The 26,093-nt window shown below is 43.6% G+C and overlaps 1 protein-coding gene across 1 annotated transcript in view; it reads right to left on the reverse strand.

Annotated features, from left to right (window-relative positions):
- The window catches only part of COL27A1 (collagen type XXVII alpha 1 chain), a 243,335-nt gene that overhangs the window by 59,984 nt on the left and 157,258 nt on the right, over window positions 1-26,093 (reverse strand). Inside the window, exons 28-35 of the mRNA XM_051979980.1 lie at window positions 19,871-19,924; window positions 9,554-9,607; window positions 8,741-8,785; window positions 8,501-8,545; window positions 8,196-8,249; window positions 7,236-7,289; window positions 4,634-4,687; window positions 1,596-1,649 (exon numbers count right to left, since the gene is read on the reverse strand). Of these exons, the coding sequence (XP_051835940.1) occupies window positions 1,596-1,649; window positions 4,634-4,687; window positions 7,236-7,289; window positions 8,196-8,249; window positions 8,501-8,545; window positions 8,741-8,785; window positions 9,554-9,607; window positions 19,871-19,924 (414 nt within the window). The remainder of the gene's footprint in view (window positions 1-1,595; window positions 1,650-4,633; window positions 4,688-7,235; window positions 7,290-8,195; window positions 8,250-8,500; window positions 8,546-8,740; window positions 8,786-9,553; window positions 9,608-19,870; window positions 19,925-26,093) is intronic.

Here is a 26,093-nt window from a genome sequence, read left to right on the forward strand (position 1 = left end):
ACCTACATGGACTGATGCTAAGTGAGATGAGCAGAACCAGGAGATCATTATACACTTCAACAACGATATTGTATGAGGATGTATTCTGATGGAAGTGGATTTCTATGACAAAGAGACCTAACTGAGTTTCAATGGATAAATGATGGACAGAAACAGCTACACCCAAAGAAGGAACACTGGGAAATGAATGTGAACTATTTGCATTTTTGATTCTCTTCCCGAGTTATTTTTACCTTCTGAATCCAATTCTCCCTGTGCAACAGGAGAACTGTTCGATTCTGCAAGTATATATTGTATCTAGGATACACTGCAACATATTTAACATATATAGGACTGCTTGCCATCTTGGGGGGGGTGGAGGGAGGGAGGGGAAAAAAACAAAACATAAGCGAGTGCAAGGGATAATGTTGTAAAAAAATTACCCTGGCATGGATTCTGTCAATACAAAGTTATTATTAAATAAAATAAAATTTTAAAAAAAAGATTTTCTCTATTGTACTTTTGTAAACCTAGGTAATCAGAATCACAGCCTAATTTGTAACTTTAACTGAGTTTAATTTGCAAATACTTATAATGAAAATTTAATAACCAGCTATCCAAAGCTAATATAAACTGGTTCCAGCCGGCACCTGCATCTCTAATCACTGACATGTTCCATCCAGCTTTAACAGCAGGTGTCTTGTTTATAACTTTTCTCTATGTGACTGTTTCTGGAGACACAGATCCCAGTATTAGTTAATGAACTTGGTTTTTTCCTCTCCACCTTTGGAATTCTCCTTCCTCTTACCCTCTCTTCTCTGCTCAGAACAAAAAATGAATCTGTTAAGCACTTTGTAAAAAAAAAAAAAAAAACACCAAACATCCAACAAACACCCAACCGTGCAAAAGCATTTAACATACTGTACTGTACAGTCACCCATCAGTCCCACAGAGCATGACTATAGGCTTTGTTCTTCACTTGCTTAACTCAAACACACTCTCTTCTGCTTCCATGCATGGGAATTCCTTTGTGAAAGTAAATGCCAGTGTCCTCTGGGCTGGGACCCAATCTTAGTGATGTCTCTGACTTTGACGGGGAGAATCACCACCTGCTGGGACTACATTAATGGAGCCTGGGCTTGAAAAGTTTGGGCCCTTTGTCAGAATAGATTAAAATCAGCCATACTAAATTAGTTTGGTCTGGTAGCAGCCCAAAGATCGAAAGGGAGCTTTAAGAGGCATTGAAAGATCTGGTCTTTGCTCTTGGAAGGTTCCAATATTATGGAGCACAGAACCAGGGAATGAGAGAAAATGACACCCCAAATCTTCCATATGTAAAACCAGAGTGATTGAGGTTTTTTCCTTGAAGGATTGTTGAGAAGAGGAATGATTTAAAAGGGAATCACAGATTATCAGGGCTTAAAGTCACCTTAAGAGATATTTTAGTGCAATTCTCTTTTTACGGAGAAGGACATGGAAGTCTAATTTCTTGTCTCAGGTCACACAGCTGGATGGTAGCTGAGCTGATACGATGACTTCTTCTGATGACTAGTCCATTGATCTTTAGACTACATCACACTGCCTTGGGAATAAGAAGGGAATTGGCTTCTACTCACCCGCTGGCCAACCAGACCTTGCTCTCCAGGAATGCCCAAAGGTCCAAAATCGCCCTATGAAATCCAAACACACGTGGTTCCATGTCATGGAGAGAAACTCCTCAATTTCATATCATTTACATCATTCCCTTCTCCTGCCCCACCAGGCAGGCCAAAGAGGGATCTGGAATCCAGGGTACTCCTCTTTATCAATCATTAATTTATTAAATGCCTACTATATGCCAGGAATGTTGGATACAGACAAAAATGAAATTATTCCTTTCCTCAATGAGCTTCCATTCAATTGGCAAAAAAATTATGCTTACATATAAGTACATATAAAATAAATACATGGTAATAGTTAGGGAGAATCATTAGGATCTAGGGGAGATAAAGAAAGATCTCATGAAGGAGATGGTATTTGAATTAAAATTTGATGGAAACTAGAGATTCTAAGAGGTAGAAGTAAAGAAGAAGTACAATCCAGGCATGAGGGACAGAGCCCGACAAAGATTTGGAAGCAGGAGATGGAACTAAGGGCAAGTGAATCATTATTGAGACAAAAAGTCTTTTTAGAATACATGCCATCTAAACACTCAGCTCTGTACTGTGTCCCAAAGTTTACCTGTCTGCCTGCTCTTTCACTGACCTAGCAATGGTTCTATAGACAAGCTGACCTTCCAAGGACCTGTCTGGGTAGATTTCAGTTTTAAGGTAGCCCTTGAAGGCTAGTTGTAGGCTTGTTCCAGAAAAGCACATAGAAATTTGTTTGTCATCTCTGAGCAGAGTCAGACAGATCCAGTTCTTTGTTTCCTTGTGGCAGGTCAGTGATCTCTGGCTATCACTAAATGTGTCTTTTAAAAAGTTCTTTGTAATTACTTTGATTTGTTGTTCTTTTCTCTCACATCCTTTGTGGGGAGAAAAAATGCTCCTCGTGCCTGTAGGTTCAGATTACTGGTCATCTGTATATAGAATTGCATCTCTCCTCTCCCCATTCTCCAGCTCCAATCCCTGGTGATTCTCAGTGGTGGAGGGAAGACTCTTTCCTACCCAAAGTATTAGTATTTTTTTTTTTTCATTCAAGTAAAATGAGATTTGAAGTAGGGTTGAGAGAAGAAATGGCCCTTCCAGCTTGAGAGTCTTTAGGTTCCCATTCCTTATATTTCCCCAAATTCCCCCTACTTTGGGAGCCCGCAACAGCCTGATCTTCCCATTTCCTATACTTATACATTATAGGACCAAAAGCTACAAGGATTCATAGAGAATATTTATTCCAACTCTTATTTTTACAGGTGGGAAAACTGAGACCCAGAAAGGGGAAGAGGCTTGTCTAATACCATAGTATTCAAACCCAGGCTTTTAGACACTAAATATGGTGTTCTTTCCACTATACCACACCATCTTTACGTCTTTCCCTCAGCTCCCACTACTCTCAGGTGTTCACTGCCTCTCCCCGGGGCCCAGATTTCAACAATACCCTTACCCTGAGCCAACATTCCTTATCAGCTCCATGGAGGCTATGAAGCACAAGTTTCTTTCTCAACTCAGGGGCCCCCTCCGGTTGAAAAGCCTTCAGTAGCCTGTCAAGCCAAGTGGATCAATAGGGGCTTGTTTCCCAGGCAGGTGATTAGGGGCACAGGATAGAGAAAGAAGTAGGGGAGGCAGGTGGGGCTACAGAGCAGAGATTCAGATCGAGTATCAAGGACAGAAGATGAGGTAGCCTTAGAGATGCATCCCAAGGTCAGTCTGCCAGAGCAAACATTAAAGAAGAGAGATACAGAAAAGTGCCTGATAGCCTAGATAGGACAAGCTGAATTGTACTGTCCCCTGGTCCACGGCTACTCAGCTGGATCAACAACAATGCTTCCTGTTTTCACTAGGTTGCTAAAAAAAGATGAAGGGATATTTCTTCTCCAGGGGGTTTCTTAGCATTTCAACACCATCCCAAATCTCAGCATATAGCTTATTGTAAGATTTAGGGCTGGCAGAGACCTTAGACTAATGAATCTTCAAGGACCCTTGGAATAAATTGTAGCCCATCTTCTGAGACCTGCCCAAAGGCTTGATCATGGAGCGGGAAGACTGGGGATGTCTGCTGATGCATAGTTTTTTTTAAAACTTTCCCCCTCTCCACCTCCCTTCCCCCCAGTATTCTCTAAACTCCATGGAGGCTTTGGACTTAATCTGGGGGCAGTCCAGAATGTTGCTGACTCTGAACTAGGGTCAAATCTAAAAGCCCCTGGGAACTCAAGGAATGCTTGGGCAGAGGGTAGGGAGGGAGAGAAGACTTGGCTTGTGGTTAAGCTTCTCTGAGGGGTGGGGTACAGAGAGGAGCTCAAAAGGTGGGTTTCAGTAGACTATTAGTGTATAAGAAATCAGAGCTGGGAGGAATTGTAAAGACCGCTGGGGTCAACCAGATCATTTTCAGATAAGGAAACAGAAGCCCAAACAGGTAAAGAGATTTGCCTAAAATCACATAACTAGCAAGCAGCAGAGATGAGATCTGAAGTTGGGCTATGTGGGGCCTGGGAGCTTTAACAGGCTTGACTTATTCAAGTGAACTTAAAAAATGCAAGCATTGGAACACCCCCAATTGGGGTTCCAGACATGCAGGGTTCAAAGGTGAATAGAAGAGCAGTGAAAGAGCCAGGGTTTCTAAATAGTGCTCCAACCAGGCTCTGGGTGTTTCCCCAAGGCCTCCCTCCTTCCTACCTTCCAATTGCAGCTGCCTGAGAAAGTTGAGTGGTCCCTGGAGATGATTTCCTTGTTTTTTCTCCGGGGTTCCCAAGATCTCATTACCCTACTCATGGATAGGAGCCCCCCATTAAGTTAAAGTTCAGTCTCTTCGGTGGGGCCCCAGAGCAATCAACCCTGGAAGGCTGATCGCAGCCAGTGACTCCTGGGAACTGTAGGGCCCCCTAGCACAGCCCAGATCTCTTTTCAAAAGGCTTAGCCCAGGCATTCTAGTCAGTCACTAACAAACAAAGGCCTCTGTTCTCCGGGTCTGGGGGTGGGGGTGGGGACAGGGCTGAGGAGACTGGACTATGGATTCTGCTTACCTTCATCCCAGCTTCACCTGGAAGGCCAGGCTCTCCCAAAGCACCAGGGGGTCCCTGCAAGAAAGTTTCGTTGTAACTGCCAGAGCTGGCCAACAGATGTCAGCAGGGAGGGATGGAGAGGGGAACCTGGCCCTCCAAGAGACCATCTGCTTCAGCACAATAGACAGGGACGGAAGATGAATCTCAGAAAAGAAAAAGGAGGAACGTTGCTGTGTTTGGTGAGACGTGGCCTCCAAGGAGAAGCACTGGAAAGTCAACTCTCTAGACCTGTGTCCAAGACCTAGATCTATTGACAACTCATTGTGGTGTCCTAGGCAGGGCCTTTGATTTTTCTGAGCCCCTCCAGTAAAACTTATACTTGCTCCCTTTGCAGGGTGAGGGTGGGAGGGATGGAAGGATAAAGAGGTCCATGTATAGATTGTGAGGTCCCTGGAGCTCTTAGGAAGAAAGTAGCTACGCCATTCCCTGTGGCACGATCATCACTGCCTCAGATTATTAACAGGGAGGCGCTCACCCACACTGCATCCCAAGGGGACCATCAAAACAGCCAAAGCCACAGGTTGGAAGGCAGGATAAATAAACCTTGAAGGCAAGCTGAGGGAGTGACTGACAGGCAGAATGGAAAAAAGGCAAGAGCAGGTGAGCTTCAGCTCTAGTGCTTCCTAACTGTGCCGGTTCATCTTTCTCTGAGTCTCAGTGCTCCATCTGGAAGAATGAGGGGGTCATAGGTTCATTACTTACTTTAGAAGGGTGTTGTGAGGGTAGCATTCCCTTGGGGCATGGAGAAAGTCTCTAGTCAAAACCTCAGGGTGCAACAATAGAAATCTGCTTTGTAGTTAAAGAGGTATTTCCTCTCTCCTTCTCCTCAATCTAGCTCCTCTGCCTGGTTATCAGATCAGAGAAAGACCAGCCCCAACTATGGGGAGCTCCAAGGAGAGATGGCTTTGCAAGCCCCTCCTCTGCAGGGAGGGAGTCTCATGGAAGGCAACTGTCATCAATGGCATCAGAACCAAAAAGAGAGTCCTTACATGAGAGCCCCAAGGATCTTTTCTCCTCTTTCCTAAAAATTGGGAGGAATGGGCTGAGGCTCTAGGGATCTGGGGTGAGACTTCCCACTATGACAACACAAAAGTCCTTCTGGGAATCAGGGGGTAGCCCTGCCAGGCTGAAAGAGATGGAAGCTTCAGCTCTGTATGGCCTGGCCAAGCCCAGAAGCTGCTTGGAGGCAGGCTGTGAGCTGAGCTCCCATTTGTGCGGTTTACCACATTGAGAGCTTTTTGGCAGGCCTGGAATGGAAAATCTTGTGATTCACACAGCTACAAGGGGGTGTGTGGCAGGGCAGCAATTGCCTGATAGCTGAGCTTTAAGCCGAATGAGTACATCCATTCTCTTTGAGACCGAGAAAAAAGATGACAGACAACTAATCCCAAGAGATGGGCGCTCTGTTTTGAGCGGGGGAGGTGGAGTGTGTTGGAAAGGAGCCTAAGTTCTGTGAATCTCAGTTTTTTTGTTGTCTTATTGACAGAGTTCTATACTCTCGTAAAGTCCCCACAAGTTAAATAAAGAGGCAGATAACTTCACCCATTTTTGGTGGTGTAAAGAGAGCCAGTGAATGGTGATAGGATCATAAGATCTAAAGTTAGAAGGGACCTTAGGGGCATCAGTCCAACCTCCTTGTTTCACAGAAGAAACAAAGGCTCAGAAAGTTCAAGAGCTTATTCTATATAACAGAACTAGAATTTGAATTCAGGTCTTCTAACTCCCATGCTCATCGAATAAGGTTAGGCTGCCTAGTTAGGTAAAGCCTGGAAATAGATCCAAGTGCCCTCATCTTTCTCCTTGAACCCACATCTTTTCTCTTGTTTTGGGGTGGATTGCTATTTTGACACCATACTGGTGAGAGTATTAAAGCAAAATTGCTTCCTAAAGCTTGCCATGCTCTGGGTTCTGGTCCTGACAACTACTAAGTCACTGTGTAGATTTGGGCAAGTCCCTTATTTCTGTAAAAAAAAAAAAGAGGGGGGGGTGAGGAAAATGGATCCAATATAACGAAAAAAGAAATAAGATAGGTGGTGAAGAAAGAGGTTACAACACTTTTTATAAGTTTCAATGGGAGACAGGAAAATAGAATTTCCTTCAGTTCAGAATCCTGGCCTCCAATTTCATGGTAAATCCTTTCTGAGGATTCCCAAAGGCCTGGAGATGTGTAGTCACCCAGATTAGTTTTACACAAAGGCAAAGGAGGCAGCTGCTTTAATTTGCTTAAAGTTGTCTTTTCTATTAGAATGCACACATCTCTGGGAAAAAGAAGACTGCTTTATCTGTTATCAGTCATTTGGACCTTATTAGTGAATAAGTTTATGAAATCCTTCTTTGAAAATAAATTTTCATAAAAGGAGAAAGAAAACTCAGGAGAGTCTATAGGGGAGGCAGAATGAAGAATATGGAGGTTGGGGACAACTCGCTACTTCAAGGATGATGCCTGCTAAAAATCCTTCCCTGTCCCTTTGCTCCTCTCTAAGAAGCCAAGAGGCCACTATCAGGAGGGGCTGGCTGGGAAAAGGGCAAAGAGAGTAGTTGAAGGTCCATTTAAAGACATTACCTTTGGTCCAATCTCTCCCAGTGGGCCAATCAGTCCCTGTGGTCCTTGAGGGCCCTAGAAGATGAAGAGATGCACAAAAATCTCTTTAAGATGCCCCTTTCTCCAATGGAAAGTTATTTTTCTAGCCAGTTTCACTCAGACACTCTAGTAGTCAGAAGCTCCCAGCCAATCCTAGCCTAGGCTCCATCACCCAAAGAGCCGGTTCAGCTGTTTCATTCCTCCCTCAAGCATGGACTAAGGCTGGCCTGGGCCCTGCCCTTGTGGAGATGGTAAAACCCTGCTCCGTGCAGACCTGGCCCACAAGCAGCTTCCAAACCACCAGAGCCTGGTCCCCGGCCTTCCTCCAGCTCCCTTGCTCCAGACTCCACTGGAGTCTCGCCTTTTCACCACAGAGCTCAGAGCTCAGGCCAGCCACATAAATAGATTTCTTTCCCCACTCCCCTGAACTAATCACTTGGGAAAACTAGGCAGTCCAGATTGACTCCGCAAAAAGGAATAGAGAATTCAGGCTGAGGAGATAACTCAAGTGCTTCTAGGCCAGTGGCCTAATTTCCTTTGGGGCCTTTCTTTGAGGCTATGACCGGGATATTCTGGCCTTCTCTCCTTCTCACCTAGTCCTCCTCACCCAACTTCTTTTTATATCATCTTTTTAGAAAGCAAAGATTCCTTTCTGTCTCTTAGAGGGAGGAACCTCGTGTTTCCCAAAATAATCCCCGTCCCTCCTCTGACTTAAAGAACTCCCTGTAGACAACATTACTGGTCTTTCCTACAGTTTTTACACACTTCTTCCCCCACACCCTTCAAGAATGATGCATTATATTGGTAGGACAGGAGTTACTGTCCCCTGCCCATCCTCCCTGGGACTGGCCCACTCCCCTGGATCCTGGATGCTTCGGTGAGCCTGGAGAAGAGGGAAAAAAGCATGCAGGCAAAAGGGAGAGAATGGGGAGAGACACTTACTGCTTCTCCTGGAATGCCCTTAGCCCCCGGGGGGCCGGAAGGACCCGGGATTCCCTGCAGGGATCAGATCCTGGAATTATTTTTGCTCTAGTCAACACCACCTTTCTCCTGCCTCCCGCCCACCACCTTGGTCTCAGTCACTCTGGAGGAAAGTGACAGAGACATGTCCTGGAACTGAACGGAGCCAAACTAAGCCTGGCCAGCAAATAGATCTTTGAAGTCATCCCCTCTGCTTCCTCCTTCCCCCTTGTCCACTTGCTCATTTCATGAAAAGAAAAAGAAAGCCCCCAGTGTTTAACACTTACCGGGAAGCCACGAGGCCCCAGCTCCCCTCTCTCGCCTTCCTGGCCCTATAAACACATTTGGGGTAATTAGAGGCTGAGAATCAGGGTCCCAATTCCTCATGCTCCTGTGTCAGGAAAGTCCATCAAAGGCATGTCTCACAGTGAAGGGAGTGTGTGGGTCTGGCGGGGGGAGGGCAGGGGAGATTGGCAGGGGGCCAGTCTGGCTCCATGCCCTTGGCTCCGGGGAAATTGCTGACATACCTGCTGTCCATCCAGGCCCTGTTTGCCCTGTGTTCCTGGAGGGCCCTGAGGAGGAGAGCAAATAACAGAGAGGCGGGCTTTGGCATTGCAAGGCGGCACACTGTGTTGGTCATTTTGGAGGTCCATGCTCCTTGGAGCCACCGGACCAGGTATGGCTGCCTGGTTCAGAAGGCGAGGGGTCTGAGACAGGGAAGAGGGCCATTTTTCCTCATCCCTTTCTACTCCAAAGTAGACCAGATCTTGGATTTAGAGAGTGCTAAATAAAAGCTGGAAAAGAATGTAGAGTCCACTGTCTTCCTCTTACAAAGCAGACAGTTGAGGCTGGCAGTGAAGGAGAGGCTTGCTCAAGATGTACTCCTAACCATAGGAAAGCACCGAGCTGCCCACTGCCCATTTTGTGCCCTCTCCCTCACATCCCCTGCAGTCAGCAAGGCCATGTGTGAGTAGGTAAGAGGCTGCTGTTATCTGGGAGAATCTCTGACCCAGTTGGCCACGTCACTCCCCGTGGGGTTTTAGGGCAGTTCTGCTTTCAGAAGAGGAATGGAGGTAAGCATGGATAGCATAACTTTTCTCAGCTTCCTTTCCAGTCCCAGAATCCTGAAAGCACTTTGTGTATGTGTCTGGCTGGGGCTGCAGCTCAGCTACTGCCCTAGACAGGAATACTTTATACTGTTTAGGGGGTAACCAGTGCAGAGAGATTTAACAGGACTCAGCTGCTGGAAAATCATGCTCCCATCCCCCTGAGTCCAGCCAGGAAGGAAGGATGGTCTATCTCTGGGCAGAGAAGCATGCACTTTGGATGAGGGCACATACCTTGACACCTTTTGACCCTGGCTCCCCTGCTGGTCCATCTGGTCCTCGGGGTCCCTGAAGAGAGGATGGTCAGAAAAGCAGTGTGAACAGCAGGGGTCTCCCTTGGGCCATAAACAGGGGGAGGACTCGGGTAGTGCTATCCGCCCCCAGCTTCCACCCCAACCCACAACCTGGCCCCTACACTCCCTCCCAGCCCATACTCTCCCCACTCCCTCCAACTCCCACTCCATGGCTTTTCCCAAAACAAGCATGGGGCCAGCTCTCTGGCCTTCTCTGCAAAGACACATTATCGTTCCCTCTCTCACAGTGTATACTCTAGGGAGCAAAACAATTTCTAATTATCTGGGTACATTCAGATATATGCAGAGCAGATGGAATATCATCTGAAAGGGGAAGGTATGAGCGGCTGAGCGGGGCAGAAAAGGTCTCCTGCAGAAGGTGTGCTTTGGGATGAATCTTTAGGGAAACTAAGAAAGCTAGGGGATAAAGCTAAGGGGGCAGAGCATTCCACATAGGGAGGACGGCCAACGCAAAAGCAGAGAGGTTCCTAGGAGATGGAATGTCATGTTTGAAGAACTGAGAATTGGCCATTGTAACTAAATATTGAGTTTATAGAGGGAAGTCAGAAATAAAACTATTGGAAACGTGGAAAGAAAGACTGGAGCCAGCTTGTGGAGGATTTTAAATGTCAAATACAGATGTTTATGATTGATCCTGGTGGTAATTGGGATCTCGACTGGGGGAGGGGGAGGGATTGTGATATAGCCATACCTACACTTTAGGAAAATCAGGTTTGCATCTTCATAGAGGATAGACTAGGAAAGGGAGAGACTTGGGGCAATCAGCGTAGTTAGGAGGCTATTGCAATAGTCCAGTCCTGAATGGAGGTAGTGGCTGGGGAAGGTGGAAATCCCCTTAAAGCCTGTGCCTGTCTTTCCTGATTACTCCCAGCCTCCTTACTTCAGTCCTGCCAAGCCCCATCCAGCTAGCAGAAGCTTTTGTTCCTGCTGGGGAATCATACTCTGCCTTACCATTCATTCCCTCTTGCTACTCTGGCAGAGGAACAGTGACCATCCTCCCAGAACCCCCCCCGCCCCAAGCCTTAAAAGCATATGGTTGTAGAAGAGATAACACCAGAGGAACCAAAACATACACGTCTCTCTTTGTGGTAGGAGGTAAAGAACTGGAAGACCAGGTGCCGGTTTATAACAACCACCACCTAAAAAACCATACCCAAACAAAAAGAAACTCCCAAATAACAGAAAAAACGGGCTCTGCGGAGGGTCTGGTACCTGACACGAGAGTCAGACACAGCTCTGGTTCAGCCAGATTGTCAAGCTGAGGTAGTGCAAAGGGGTGCAAAGAACACAGGGCTTGGAGTCGGAGAAAACCCGGGTTCTAATCCTAGCAGTTACTACTTGTACAACGCAGATCAAGTTACACTCTCCCTGGGGTTGAGTTTCCCAATCTGTCAAAGGAAGGGGCTGCTTTAGATAATCTCTAATGTTCCTTCCTGCTCTGAATTCCATGATCTTATGGCTTCTCCAGCTGTGTACAGAGAGGGTGAAAATACCTTAGGATTAAGGCAATAACACGGGCTAACTGGCAATTGGGTTCTAGGTAAATTGTCAAAGTACAGGTGACAGAGGTCCTATTCATTAGTGTTTGAGGAAATATAAGGAGGGAGGATCGGAAAATAGATAGAAACTCCAATTCAATCATTGCACAGATCCCAGAACAAGTCGCATTTCACTGAAGGCCCTGGAAAGCAGAGCTGGCAATGGTGAATGTCCTCAATCCCCCAGAAAGAGATGATCGGGACGGGGCCTCCCTCTGGTCACGCCGACAGATCAGGAGTGACTGGGAATGGGGCCAGCATAGAAGTAACAGAACCAGGAGACAATCAGCACCGGGGATGGAGGGTGGAGGAAGAGAGAAGGGCTGCTACTCTTGGGAACTGCTCCCTGCTAAAACCAAGAGTGGAGAACCTGGGGGGGCTGGGAGTAGGCTGAAAGATCCAAGCTGTCAGTTCTGAAGATAAGAATGGCAAGAGGAGGCAGAGACTAGAGTGGGATCCTCTGGGCCATCTCCACCTCCCCATTCTCTTTCCTCAGACCAGCTCTTCACTCGGTAAGTCAAAACAGCTGTGGCCACATGCTTCCCATCCCAGAGAGAACAACAAACAATTGAGGGAAGAGAAGGGGGGGGATATGTCCCTTGAGAGCAAATAGAATAGACAGGATTGATTGACACTGAGCCCAATAGAGAAAAATCTGAGTTTATCAGAGGCACAGTGATAGACTTCCTTTAGCTCCTGGCTGGGATCCCAGAATATGCTCTTCAGGGAAAGAAGCACTTGGCTCTACTATAGTGACTACTTTCTGCTATTTGCTCTACTGTCAGCTAGGAAACTGAGGCCTGGCTCTCTGATGATAAAAGAAGAAAGGCTATTCTTCCAAATATCTTGTTGCTGAAAGTACTACAATTCCTCCAGTCACCCGGTTTAGCTTATTTTGAATCATCTTTGACTCCTTCGCCATCCAACCTCTGCGCAATAGCTAAGGACCTCTCTGACCCTGTCACTTTCCTGCTCAGAAGCTGCAGTCATGGTTCCCCACTATTTCTAGGATCAGACACAACCTCCTCAGTATGACATTTGGAGGGTCTCGTACTCTGGCTCCAGCCTACTTTTCAGGCTAATTATACTTCATTCCCCCTCATGCACTTAATGCTCTTGTCAAACTGGCCTACCTGTGATTCCCCATTCCAAATATTCCATGTTCTATTTCTGTTCCTCTATATCTAAAATGCTCCCCCTTCTCATCTCTGCCTCTTAGAACCTCTTGCTCCCTTCAAGATTCAATTCAATTGCCACCTCCTCCTTCAAGAAGTACTGTGACATACAACATGGCCGAAAAAGAAGTTTGGAATTGGAATCCTTGGATCAGAAGTCAAATGTCACCTCTACTACTTACTCCTTCTATGGCTTGAACAAATCACTTCTCTCTCAATGTTCACCCCTGTAAAATGAGGAGATTGTACTAGCCAGTCTCTGAGATCCCTTCCTGCTAATTATCTATGATCCTATAATCTATGATACCATGAAGAGACCTTTCCTTACTTTTCCAGTTATTAGTCTCCCACTAAAAACAAGCCAAAACCCATCACATATTGATTAGCTATAAATATTGTATTTATTTATCTGTGAGTCTATGGAAAGCAATCTCCTTAAAGAAAGGAGCAATCTCACTTTTGGTTTTTCATCTTTAGTATCTCACATACTTTGGGATCTTAAAAGATTCTAATTGATTGCCATTCATCAGAGGAGACCAGTGACTCAGAGGGTTGTGGGGTAACTAGCCTCTCTTGGTATCTTCACCCTTGACCTAGTGACCTAGAAATTTTCTGGTCTGACTTGAGGAAGCATCTCTCTTGGCTGGCAGCCTTTCCAGACTTCTGAATTTGGTGGCAATACAATTCTAATTGTCTAGGATTAAGGCAACAGATGTGGAGTTAAATAGTTTTCTAAAAATTAAATGAAGGTCACGGGAAACTGGAAACTGGAAACTCCTTTCAGGTTTTCCCCTCTAAACATGACCCTCAGAGCTGTAGCCAAGACATTTATTCTGAAGGTTCTTATAAAATATAATTGATCCCAACTGGGGACAGCAGCATAATGTGACTGCTAAAAAGGCTGATGAGATTTTAAACTTCATAATAATAAGGTATTTTATATGTGTGTATGTATAGTTATTATTATTAAACAGTGTAGGCACTTTGCTAAGTGCTTTACAATTACTATCTTATTTGATCTTCACAACAATACTAGGAATTAGATCCCCAATTTACAGATGAAGAAACTGAGGCAAACAAATTACATGTCTTGTGTAGGGTCATGCAGAGAGTCTGTATATGAAGCCAAATTTGAACAGCCTTCCTGATTCTAGAATCTAGTACTTTATGAACTGTGCCACACAGCTAGCTGCCTGATATGCTTGAAGAGAAGCAAATGATGACAATCTTTTCTGTGTTCTGTGCTGGTCACATCACATCTGGGATGCTGCATTCAGCATGCCCATGCCTGAGCAGTACATTTTATGCGGGACACTTAGAAACTGAAATCTCATGAAAAGCATGCTTGAAACCACTTCTGAAAAGGGACAATTATAGATTTAAAGCTGTAAGAGGACATCAATCCCCTCATTTTACAGATGAGAAAACTGAAGCTGAGAGAAATCAAGTGATTCATTGAGGCTCAAATAGCTAATATGTGTGTGAAGGAGAATTTGAATCCAGTTCTTCTTGAATCTAAGTACAAAGCTCTAACCATGGTAGACTGGGTGTGGGAGTAATGATGGGTGTGTGTGTGTGTTTGGGGAAATACAATCATTGCATTCAAATATTTTAGACAAGGAATTGGGCTTGTTTCAAGTACTCTGGGTTATTCCAAGATTGAACTGGAGTGATGGATGGAAGTCACAGAAAAGTAGTTTTTCACTCAATATAGGGAAGAAGTTTCTAAATGTTAGGAAATAGAATAGACTTTCTTGTAAAATATCAAATTTCCATCAGTGGAAATGCTTAAGCAAAGAGCAGATGAGCACTTGCTGGGGATGCAATAGGAGGCGTGCATTCTTCAGATAAGGGTTGGAACAGGCCATCTCTAAGGGCTTTTCTAACTGTCCAAGACTTTGGTTTCACACGCCAATGATTTTAAGGATCCAAGACTGAAAAGTCCAGAAGTCCATATTGCAAGAGGAATGGCAGAAGGCAACCTGGGTCTTTATGCAGCTTGACCTGCCTAAGCTCTCCCTTCTTTCCTGATTCTCCTGAGGAGTCCCCCAAGTAAAGAACAGAGTTGTATTTGTGTTTCTAGTGGCTCTCTGTGAGCCAAGGATCCTGGGGATGGAGACTGGGAGGGGAGCTGGCAAATGGAGCTTGTCCTTCAAGTTGCCTCTAAAGAAGACAAGAAAGCTCCTGTTACTGAGCCTGATCCTTTCCCTAACCTGCTGAAAGGATGCTGTCTAGCCAATGTCAGTCGCTTTAAATCTCTCTGGTAGAAGTTGGAGATGACACCAGTTGGAGAAGAGAATTATGAAGTTTGACAAGAATAAATGTAAGGTCCTGAACTTAAAACAAAACCAGCTTTTCAGTACTATTAGTCATTTAATACATACTACACGGTTCAGCATTTTAATTACATTCAACCTAGTAGAATGTCTGCTAATTGCTTTGCCTGTATTGGTCTTGCTTGCCTAATTAGCCTGCAAACCCTTTGAGGGCAAGGACTTGTCTTCTACTTCTGAATCCCTTACAATGCCAAGTTGAGCCTAGAGTAGGTTCCTTGGGAATACCGACTAGAGAAAAGAAGACTTCATGGTGGGGGAAGGAAGCAAACATTTGAGAGGCTATGTAGAAAAACAATTAAAATTGTCTACTTGGGCCCAGAGGGAGTACTAAGTAAAAGTTGAAGAAAGGAAGACTTATGTTCAACATAAGGAAAAAAACTTCCTAACAATTGAAGCTTTCTAATTCCTACCAATTGCTAAGGAATGGGTTCCCCATTACAAGAAGTACTTAAGCACAGGCTGATTAATCACTTGTCAAGGAATTTGGTACATGTTTGCCTATGATACAAATTACTCTAGATGGGCCATTTCCCTTTTCTTTGTCCAGTTTCCTCAGCTATGGGGTGACAGGGTGAGATGAGATCCTCTCCGAGACCCTTTCCAGCTCTGAGTCTTTTGACTCTACTTAGGCCCCAGTCCTAAAATCCAGTCAAAACATTGGATCAAGAAAAACCAGAGTGTTAGAAGTCTAAATGAAGGCCCAGGTTCAAAATATATCTGATGCCAGGAAAGTGTGACTGAAAGAAAGCAGCTTTGAAAAACTCATCTTCCTCCATCACTAGTCTCGGGATATCAGACAGGAATGGCGTGGCAGAAAGACAATTCAGGAGACTACTCCTTACTGGCCACGTGGGCTTGGGCCACATCCCTCTCTGGGATGCAATGCCATCATCTATAGAACGAAAAGGTTGAATTCAACCTTTCTTTCTGGTGCTAATCTTATCTGTTCCATGTTACAGAAATATTCCTTACCTCCTTAGGAAAAAACTATCAGCCGTGATAATAAAATAGCTAGCATTTGCAGCTTTACAGTTTGCATATTTTATTTCATTTGATCCTCACAATAATCCTTAAAGTCCATTTTACAGACTGAGGAAATTGAGGTTTAAGTGACTTGCCCAGCATCACACAGCTAGCAGGTATCTGAGGTGGGATTTGAATCCAGTTCTTCTTAGTTGCGAATCCAGTGTCTTATCCACTGTGTTAGGGAGTTTGAAATACAGAGTACCTTCTTCTATCTCAATCCTCTATGCCAAATAGCCAATTTACCATAGTGCCCCCATCAGAAAGGGTACTGAGCTGGAGAGACCATCAGTCTGACCCAGAAGAACACAGCTGACATTCCTATAGACTCCTGCCAGAGGTTGACACCACGCTGCCAAGGAACTCAGTCCTCCGAGCCAAGCGTAGATGAACAACACTCGCCCTTTCCTGTCTGGTCAAAAGCAACCAGGGAGTCAGACAAAGGAGGAGGCATGGGGCCAGGAGCCTGTGGGAGAGACAAAGCTAGGGACAAGCATGGCAGGGAGAGCCGGACTCTCAGCCCAAAGCAGGCTGGCAGAAGGGCTTGAGTCCATCATGCCCCAATTGGGGACACATCCACACAGCGATGATATGATCTCATTAGGAAGGGAGGGGCAGGAGCTGTCCTCCTTTTCTAGCTGAGTTTCAGAGTGCTCTGGTAAATGGCCCAGTTACATATCTCATTAAGGCTTAGAAATCAAATTTATGATTATTTTGAATCCTTAATAGAATGAAAGGAGCAGTAAGCCAAAGATCTTACAGCCTCATTGGATCCACTAAACTGTCTAGACCAGGAATTCTTTACCTTGGTCCCCCAATGGGCCCCCAGATAGATTTCAGGGGTTCCATGAATGTGGATAGAAAAAAACAAACCTTTATTTTCTCTAACTGAAATTTAGCATTTCCTTTAATTATTTACAAACATTATTCTGAGAAAGGGAGCATGGGCTTAAACAACTGCCAAAGACTGCTATACAAAGGGTTAAGAATCTTTGGTCTAAACGTTATTGAGATACTGGTTTGAAGGTCACTACGCAAAACAGGTGGTTCTCTGCTCAAGGGTGGGTGACTATATCCAGGGAAAATGCCTTCTTCTCTAACTCAATATCCTTTTAGGATTCCAAGAACCAATCCTGAATGCAGTAATTCAATTTCCTTCCATAGGACTGAGAAAGTTATAGAAGGAATCATGTCTGATGACCAGATAGAAGTCCAGGACCTTAACTGACTTTTGGTTTTAGTAGGGAGGGTAAAGAAAGGGAGTGTTTTAGATGTTCTTTTTAATGAGTAGGTTTGTTTTTGTTTGTTTGTTTGTTTGTTTTTTACACATGGTGAAGAGTTGGGTGGTTCCTTCATAATTATGGGAAACTAAGGATTCTCTTCTCACCCTTCTAGGAGAGCATTCATTAAAGGTAAAGAAGAGCCAAAATTCATAGTATAAGTAAGTCTGAGAGATAACAGAAGGCCACATAGGAACCAGTTCTAAGAGTTGTTACCACTCACCAGATTCTGTGATCCCCATGTCCTTCTCTGAAGGCAGGGATTTTGCCCTCCCATAAGATGACCAGAAAGATAACTTGGGAAGAAGCAAACCTATGAATTTCCATCCCACTCTGAGACATTAGTGCGGGGGATAGAGTTTAAAAAAGACAGAAAGGCAGGGCAACACCCTCAGGTCCCATCCTTTGAAGAAGAAAATGGGAATAAGGATTTGGCTCCTTCAGTTGATATGAAAAAGAATGGAGGTTGATGTATATAAGACAGCTTTCAGGGCTCCATGCTAAATCTTTATTCTGTTCTTTCTCTCTCCAAGACTCTCTGATGTTTGTTTTAACCAGATTTCATCTGGATCCATATGTTCAAGGAGATTGGGGCAGGAGTTGGGGGAAGAAGTGAGCCACACAGTATGATCTGCCCTGGGCTCCCAGCCTCCTTAGGGATAGCCCTGGATATGGGCTCAGAGAAAGAAGCATAAACACAGCCCAAAACAAATGTGAGTGGCTGCTAATTTAGATTTCCAACTACTTATTCCCCCCTCTCATTTCCAAACTAATACAGTGCAGACTTCATCAGCCCTCCAGGTTGTGGAGATTGGTTACAATCAAAGCCATATGACAATGCTTTCATATCTGCTCCCCCAAGTGAGATGCTTTTAATTAAATCCTGGAAGATGGACCTGGGAGTCTGGCTTGCCTGGAATGAACACTCTCCATCTCATGAATGTTTCTATTCAAGACCTGATTAAGATTGTACTGGAAACCCCCTGTGAATGACAAATCTGTCCAATTAGCTTAAAGGATCTCTTCTCAGTCTGCTCATCCTTCACTCCCTTCCCCCTCCCCATACCTCTAAACTCAACATGAACCTGTGAGTTCTGAGGGCTGGGGCTAAGGGATGGAAGGACCCCAAAGATCTGTCTTCAGGGTGGAGATGTTCAGGCTTTTACAGATGAGGAAACTGAGGCTCAGTGCATAGAAAAGGAGGGATTCAAATTGAGGCCATATGATTCCAAATCTAGTGTTTTTTCTCTTACTGGTTGAGAAAACCTCATTCCTCATACATTCCCCATTCCATGAATTGACTAACTCCTCAGTTTCAATTTTTCCTTTGGAAAGGCAACTACATGACACAAAACAAAAAGCCTGTGTTACCCACATTACTGAGATTTGCCTCCCAACCTGGCACAGCTAAAAGAGATTGAAGATTGCCTGGTCTAAAATTCCCACTTTATAGTAGGGGAAATTAAGGCACAGAGAATGTGACAATTGACTTGTCCATGATCATGCAATGAGTATATATCTAAAAATCTAGATATCTAGATCTAGAATTAGAATCCAGAACTCCTAACTCTTAATCTGGCATTATTACTACTATTTTATAGAAGGGGTTGGGGATGGGGACAGTAAATTATGGGGTTATTTCTATATTCAATTGGGGAAATAAGGCTTAAAAAGTTGGGTCCCAAGCCCTCTGAGCATCTTGTTGATATAATACACAGCTCCAGCAAGGCCTGACTCTGCTGGTTCCGGATGCCTCCTGAAATACTCAGCTTGGGGGACTTTGATGTGGTTGGGGGCCTGGGTTTCCTCAAGAAGAAGATGCATTCTTCCACTCAATGTTAGGAAAAGAGTAGAAAGAGCTTGCTAAGGGGGAGGATGGAGGGGGCTGGGACCAGGGGAGCTTGAGTTTGACATCTGTGGAGGAAATGCAGACCAAAACTCCAGAGCCAAGCTTTTAAATGAATGTATGTCTCTCCAGAAAGGGGAAAGAATGGGGAACAGGGGCAGTTGTCAGAGGGGCTGGCAAGACAAGCCCTAGGTTCCCAACCCCGGGTATTGCAAGTATCGATTATAGCTGAGAGTTCTAGGCACATAGTGAGGGACGAGAAGAAAGCATTAGGCTCACGTAGGGGCTTCCCCAAAAGAGCTCTGTGACACTGCGTAGAGTTAGAAGCTCCTGCTTGGGCCTGAGGAATGTTTCTTAATCTCCCCACAGTCCAACAGGCTTATCAGACCATCTGGTTTTGGGAAAAGCCAAATCCATTTAAAATCCATCTGAAGGGAAAAGGGCATTGAAAAAAGAAAAAAAAAATCCCTAAATCTATCACCCATCACAAGGTTTTGAAAAGGGGCCTTTTTACGGGAAAGATTAAACGGGTGCATTTAATACTGCTGATTTCAGTATTTGTTAGGCCATACTGTGATATCTTGTCCCTCTTACTTTACCTATACCAAAATGATACTGTTGAATGGGGACGTGAGAATGCAAAGAATAGCAGACAGAAGCCAAAGAGCACATCTGTACACAGCTGGCTGAACAGACTAGTCTTCCAGAATGCAGAGGGAAAAGAATGGGCAAAACCTGGGTTTGGCCTCTGCATTCGGTCACATAGGCCAAGGGCATACTGATCCTTATCCCTCTCATGCCTGGCAGCAGGGCAGGGGAGGGCAGACGGAGTGACCCTCCAAGGAGCATAAGAAGTTCTTTTAGGAAGCTCAGATGAGGAGAAGTCATTTCTCAAAGTATCCCAGAGGTTCTCAGGAGTGGTATCTGCTGTCTCCCTTCTCCTCTCCTTTTCTCATGTTCCCACCCCCTTAGCACAGTCTACCTGGGCATCCTATCCCAGGAGATGATCCAGCCCCTAGAGACCTCTGAGGGAGCTTACCCGACGTCCTTTTGTTCCTCGCATCCCCAGTGGCCCACGAGGTCCAGGAGGTCCCTGTGGTGAGGAAACCACAAAGTTAGAAAAATGCCGGGGAAAGAGATAAAGTGAGTTGCCCAGGATGACATGGTCAATATGTACCAGAGGTGCAAACTGACTGTATGTGCTCTTTCCTCTAACCATGATGCAACATGGCCAACTGAACGCCAATATACTTGTCCTATCTGACAGGCCCTAATAGTCCAGAAAAAGGGAGTATACAGGTCCATCGATGACATGTGCCTGCCCTCTGTAATTGGCCATCAGGTGCAAAATGTTTTTTGGCCATAGAAGCTCATTAAACTACTTACTAAGCTGCAGAAGGCCTTTGATTTGTATAAGAAGGTAAAGGTTTTTTCTAGAAGTCACCAGATTTGAGGAGTCAGAGATATAAATGAGCAGGTACATCAGGAGTTAGAGGTAAGACCAGGGGCTTCACCTCCAAAAGGGCAGGCGCAGCCTCAGTCCATTGCTGGCTATTGGTCAGGGATGAGGCAGTTAAGTAGACCAGCAGAGGCTGGAGTAGGGCTGAGCCATTTTCTGAATATCACTCAACTGATTATTTTCTTCCTTCTCCTTCAACCAATAATCAGTCACTGTGGGAGATATGCTCACCCAAGGTGCGATTTGCTATATACTCTCTAGAATGGTAAATAGGTAGGTGATGGATTGGGAGTTAGGGAGATCTGGATTCAAATGCCTCCTCAGACACTTAATAGCTCTGTGACCCTAAGTAATCACTGAAGCACTGTGGGTATCTTTCCTCATCTGTAAATGAGGAAGTTAAACTTGATGGGTTTCCAGATCCCTTCCAATTTCAAATCTTTGATCCTTCCCAAAGACACTCAAGTATCAATCCATCAATTAAGAAGCATTGGGGTCAGCAAATGTATTAATGTTGAAGATACATATTAGAAATCAAACACTTTCTGTCCTCAAGTAATTTATATTCTAACAGTTTTGACAACATAAATAGCTACAGAGTTATGAAAAACATACCAAAGCTCCTCTTGCTCTAATTAAGCTAATAAGTGCCAGTTTTTTAAAAAAAACCCAATAGTTTAGATTTAAAAAAAAACTGTTGGATATAATCAGGACTTTAGCTTCCTCATCTATTAAATGGGTATAACACATGGACTACTTTACTATGCTGTTGTAAGGAAAGAACTTTGTAAACTATAAAGTATTATATAAGTGTAAGCTATTCATATTATTTTCAGAGTAAGACAACAGGATCATCTACGAAAAGCTATGCCTTGCTCTGGTCCTTCCCAAGCAAATATTCCTTGAGAAGACTGAGATAGACAGAAAAATCTAAGTCTAAAAGTGTCAGAGGAAAGAGGGTTTGGATAGGGTGAGGAAGAGAGGAAGAAGAAATAGGGAGATGAAGGAAAAAGAGAAAGTATGAATGAGATCAGGGAGGATAGAAAGAGTAAGGGGAAGGAGGAAGAAAGGAAAGAAAAAGAGAAGAAAGAACAAGATCACAAAGGAAGGAAGGAGAAAGGACAGAAGGGAGAGATGGATGAAAAGAAGGGAGAGAAGAATGAAAAGTGGGAGATATAGTGGGAGAGAAAAGAAGAAGAGATGAAAGGAGAAGAGAGTAAGCAGTTTGCCTGTCGCCACTTCTCTTTCAGATCTAAAGCCCCATCTGTGTGACTATGCGACTACATACACCACGGTGACTACTGTAAAGGTCTCAGGAGAAGTGTGAGTAGCAGAATCCTTTTGGAGGCTTGGGAAGATTCCCCTGCACTCCCATCTCCCTGATTCCCAGACCGGGTGTGTTCATTTTATGAGCATAGAGAGTGTCTCTCCAGCTGCCAGGGGGGAAGCCACAGCCCCTCTCTGGTGTTTGGAAAAATAACTCCATCTGCTGCTCCCATCTCCACTCCTTCCACAGGGCTCCCAATGCTGAGGGCCCTGACGCCAACACGAGGCAGACACCAGGCTGCTGATGGGGTTAAGGAGGGGTGGGGGAGACAATATAGAGCAGGCCCTGTTCTGTTAGCCTCCTTGTCTGGAGTGGATCCAGGCTGAGGGAACTAGTCTGGCCCCAAAGAATCAACAGATCTGATTCCTGGATACCAGAAACAAGGAGGCTGGGCAAGTGTCTACCATTTTTATGGGGCTATCTCTTAAACACAATACATGTACTATTTGGAATTCCAAAGACAAAATGAACGGTAGGTATGGATTCTGTTTCTGACTAATTTTAAAGGATGTTCTTGAGCAAGTCTCTTTCAGTCTCAGTTTTTTTGATCTGTGAAATGGGAATAATAAATCTAGATTGAGATGGTCAGAGGGGAAGGTTCCTCTTGGAGATTTAGTTTTACATCTTCATTTTAAACATGATAAAACTGAGGTTCAGAAATGTGGACTAACCTAGGGGTCACACTGTTATTTTCAAGTAATCACACACACACACACACACACACACACAGTCTTGATACAGTATAAAGATGTAACCCTAAATTTGTCTCTGACTTACAATTCTAATTCTAAATTCATGTTTTTAACTCCAACTCTAATTTTGATTCTCATCTGAAGTCAAAGTATGTTAGAGCCTATTACTATATGTAAGACATTGAACATGTCACTAGTTCCTTGGGCCTCAGTTTCCTTATCTATAACAAGGAGGGTGGTGAACCAGATGGTCTCTGAAGTTCCTTTCAGATGTATGATCCTATAGTATTATTTAATACACATGCGTGAGCCTTGGGTGCCCTGAAGGGCAACTGATAGGTAGGAAGTAGTGCCAAAGTACCGCTGAGCCCCTGGGGTCTAGCACTTAAAGTTCAAAATGAACACCAATTTGATGACAAGAATAAAAAGGGAGACACAGCTCGCTTTCTTCCCTTGTTGAACCTCCCTCTCAGATTGAGCCAAAGTTTCCCTTTTCAGTTCCTAATATTATTACAGCTCAGGTTAGAGCCTCCTCAAAGGCACACAGGCTAAGATTTGGCCCCAGCATCCACATAACTGGGATGTGTGGAGGGAAGAATGAGCTCCAGCTGGACTTAATAAGGTTGGAGTTTTCACATGCAAGAGAGCAGCTCATTTCCATGTGCTGATCTCCCAGACACTTAGGTCCCATTTCCCTGAGGTCTCATTCTTGAGTTTCAGGCATGATACTCCCTTAAGCAGGCTGCTCCAAAGTTCACTCACCCATCATTTTGTGGGGTCTGCTAGTGACCCTCCAATCTTGCTGATGTCTAATGTATGGCTGGGGAGACTGAGGACTAGAAGGGAAGGAAAAGAGCCAAGATAGCAGAATTGGGATTCAATTGAAGTCTTCTAACTTTCCCCTTCTAACAACTTTAAATTAGCACCTCAAATAAACTTTTGGAACAGCAGAGCTAACAAAGATCAGAGGGAGGCATTTTTCTAGTCTAAGACAACTTAGGAGGTCCACAGGAGAGGTCTGTAACACTGGGGTGGGCGCAGGCCTAGAGCATAGCAGAGTACCAACTTTGGAGGAGGTTATGATAGCAGCAGCAGCAGCAGCAACAATAGTTTTGGGAACTCGAAGCCCTCAGATAATAAGGGTGGGACAGGTCAAAAAGAGATTAGAAGGGGAGCTTTGCTGGTACCAAGTATACCTGGCACTGATTACTAACTCTATTGCCATATTCAGTTCTGGGGTACAGTTCAAAGCTGGAGAGGGGAGCTTGTAGTTAATCACAAGGAAGCGGCAGCCCTAGTCACAGGCAAAGAGGAACAGTAATATTTGTAGCTGCAAAGGAATAGGGGACTTCCCCAAGCAAAGACTAAGGGCAGAGTAAGAGAGTCATTACCTCACTTCTCCCAAAATAACATCAACTTGGATGTCCAACACTCCCCCCATAACTAGCTTTGAAAACAGTAGCACAAAAATATTAAAGCTTGAGATAATGCCTCTTCATGCCCAGGTGAGCACAGCCTCACTTTAACATAAAATTCAAAGTGAAGAAATACACTGAAAAAATGAGCAAATTAAAAAAAAGTAACATGATCATAAAAAGCTATTATATTGGCAGGAATGCCAAGACAAACTCAGAGGAAGACAACATGGTATAAATTGAAAGCCTCAAAGAAAAATGTTAATTGGATCCAAGGTCAGTAAGAATTCCTGGAAGAATTAAATAATGAAATAAGAGTGGTACAGAAAAAAAAATGAGGGAAAAATGAGAGTGATGCAAGAAAATAATGAAAAGATAATAAATATCTTGGTAAGAATAGACACAAAAAATACTAAAGAAAATATCACCTTAAAAAGCAAAATTGGCTTAATGGTAGAAATGATATTACTAAAGAAAAGAATTCCTTAAAAAGCAGAATTGGGCAGCTGGAAGCTAATGACTCCACAACATTACAAGAAACAACAAAACAAAGTCAAAAGAAGAAAAATGTAAACTGTTTCATTAAAAAATTTTTTGATCTGGAAAATAGATCAAGGAAAGACAATTTAAGAATTATTGTGCTACCTAAAAGCAATCATCAAAAAAGGGACATAGAAATCACATTTCAAAAAATGATAAAAGTCCTTCTATATTCCAGACAGCAAAATAGAAATGGAAAGAATCTACCAATTACCTCCTGAAAGAGATTCCCAAAATGAAAACTCCTAGGAATATTGTAGCCAAATTCCAGAGCTCCCAGGTCAAAGAAAATACTTCTAACAGCCAGAAACAAACAATTCCAGTTTTGTGGAGGCAAAGTCGAGATAATACAGGATTTAGCAGCTTCTATGTTAAAGCAACAGAGGATTTGGAATAGTATATTCTGAAAGGCAAAGGAGCTAGATTACAACCACAAATAACCTACCCAGAAAAACTGAGTATCATCCTTCGGAAGGAGAAAATGGATAGTTAATGAAAGAGAGGACTTCTAAGCATTCTTGATGAAAAGACCAAAGCTGAATTGAAAATTTGACTTTCAAATATAAGACTCATGAGAAACATAAAAAGGTACACATGAAAGAATAATCATAAGGGACCCAAGGAGTTAAATTGCTTACATTCCTATATGGGAAGAGGATACATATAACTCTGAACTACTTTATCATTGTTAGGGTAGTTAAAAAGAATCTGCATAATCAGAAAGTAGAGGTGTAAGCCAATTAAATTGGATTTATCTCCAAAAAAGAATATGGAGGAGAGAGATGCTCTGGAAGAAAGGCGAAGAGAAAGATAGAATGGAGAAAATTTTCTCACAGAGGTGGCAATCATGATCTAAAGCAAAAGGAAAAATAGACTTCATTGAAAGAGATAATCAGGAAAACTACATTTTGCTAAAAACTACTAAAAAATGTACACCAAGTTTCTCTGATAAAGGCCTAATTTTTCTCATATATAGGGAACTGACTCAAATTTATTAAAAAGAATCATTTCCCAATTGGTAAATGGTCAAAAACTATGAACAGTTTTCAAAAGAAGAATCCTCAGAATATGAAAAATGCTTGAAATCACTATTGATTGAAGAAAGGCAAATTAAAACTGCTTGAGATATCACTTCATACCTATTAGAAATGACAAATGCTAGAGGAGATGAGGGAAATAGATGAGGGAAAAATAATGAACCGTTGATGAAGTAATGAAATGGTCCAGTCATTCTGGAGAACAATATGAAGGTAGGATTAGAGAGCTATAAAATTGTGCATATCCTTTGATCCAGCACAACCATTACCAGATCTGCATCCTAAAGTGATCAAAGGAAAAGAAAAAGGATCTCAGTGTACAAAAACATTCATAGCAGCTCTTTTTGTGGTGAAAAAAAAATTAGAAATGGAAAGGATACCCATAAATTTAGGAACGGCTAAACAAGTTGTGACATCTGATTATAATGGAGTACTATTGTATTTATAATAAATTATGAGACTAGTAGTTTCAGAAAAAAAAACATGGCAAGACCTACATGAACTGATGCAAAGTGAAGTAGGAAAAAATCAGGATATTTTGTTCATAGTAATTGCAATGATGTAAGGATGATCAACTATGAAAGACTTGACTACTCTGAGCAATACAGTGATCAGCTTATTCATTGAGGCTGATCCACTGCCTTCACTTGATCAATCAGTGAAGTCAATCAGCAGAGGAGTCCTGACTGAGAAAAGCACTATAAGTTTGGGGGGAAGAGGAATATGACCAAGAGGAAGAGCAAGGCAACTAGCCAATTCCAAAGGACCCTTGATGAAAAAAATTGTTATCTA

This window comes from Antechinus flavipes, chromosome 2 (genome assembly GCF_016432865.1).
Source record: "Antechinus flavipes isolate AdamAnt ecotype Samford, QLD, Australia chromosome 2, AdamAnt_v2, whole genome shotgun sequence".
Lineage (NCBI taxonomy): Eukaryota > Metazoa > Chordata > Mammalia > Dasyuromorphia > Dasyuridae > Antechinus > Antechinus flavipes.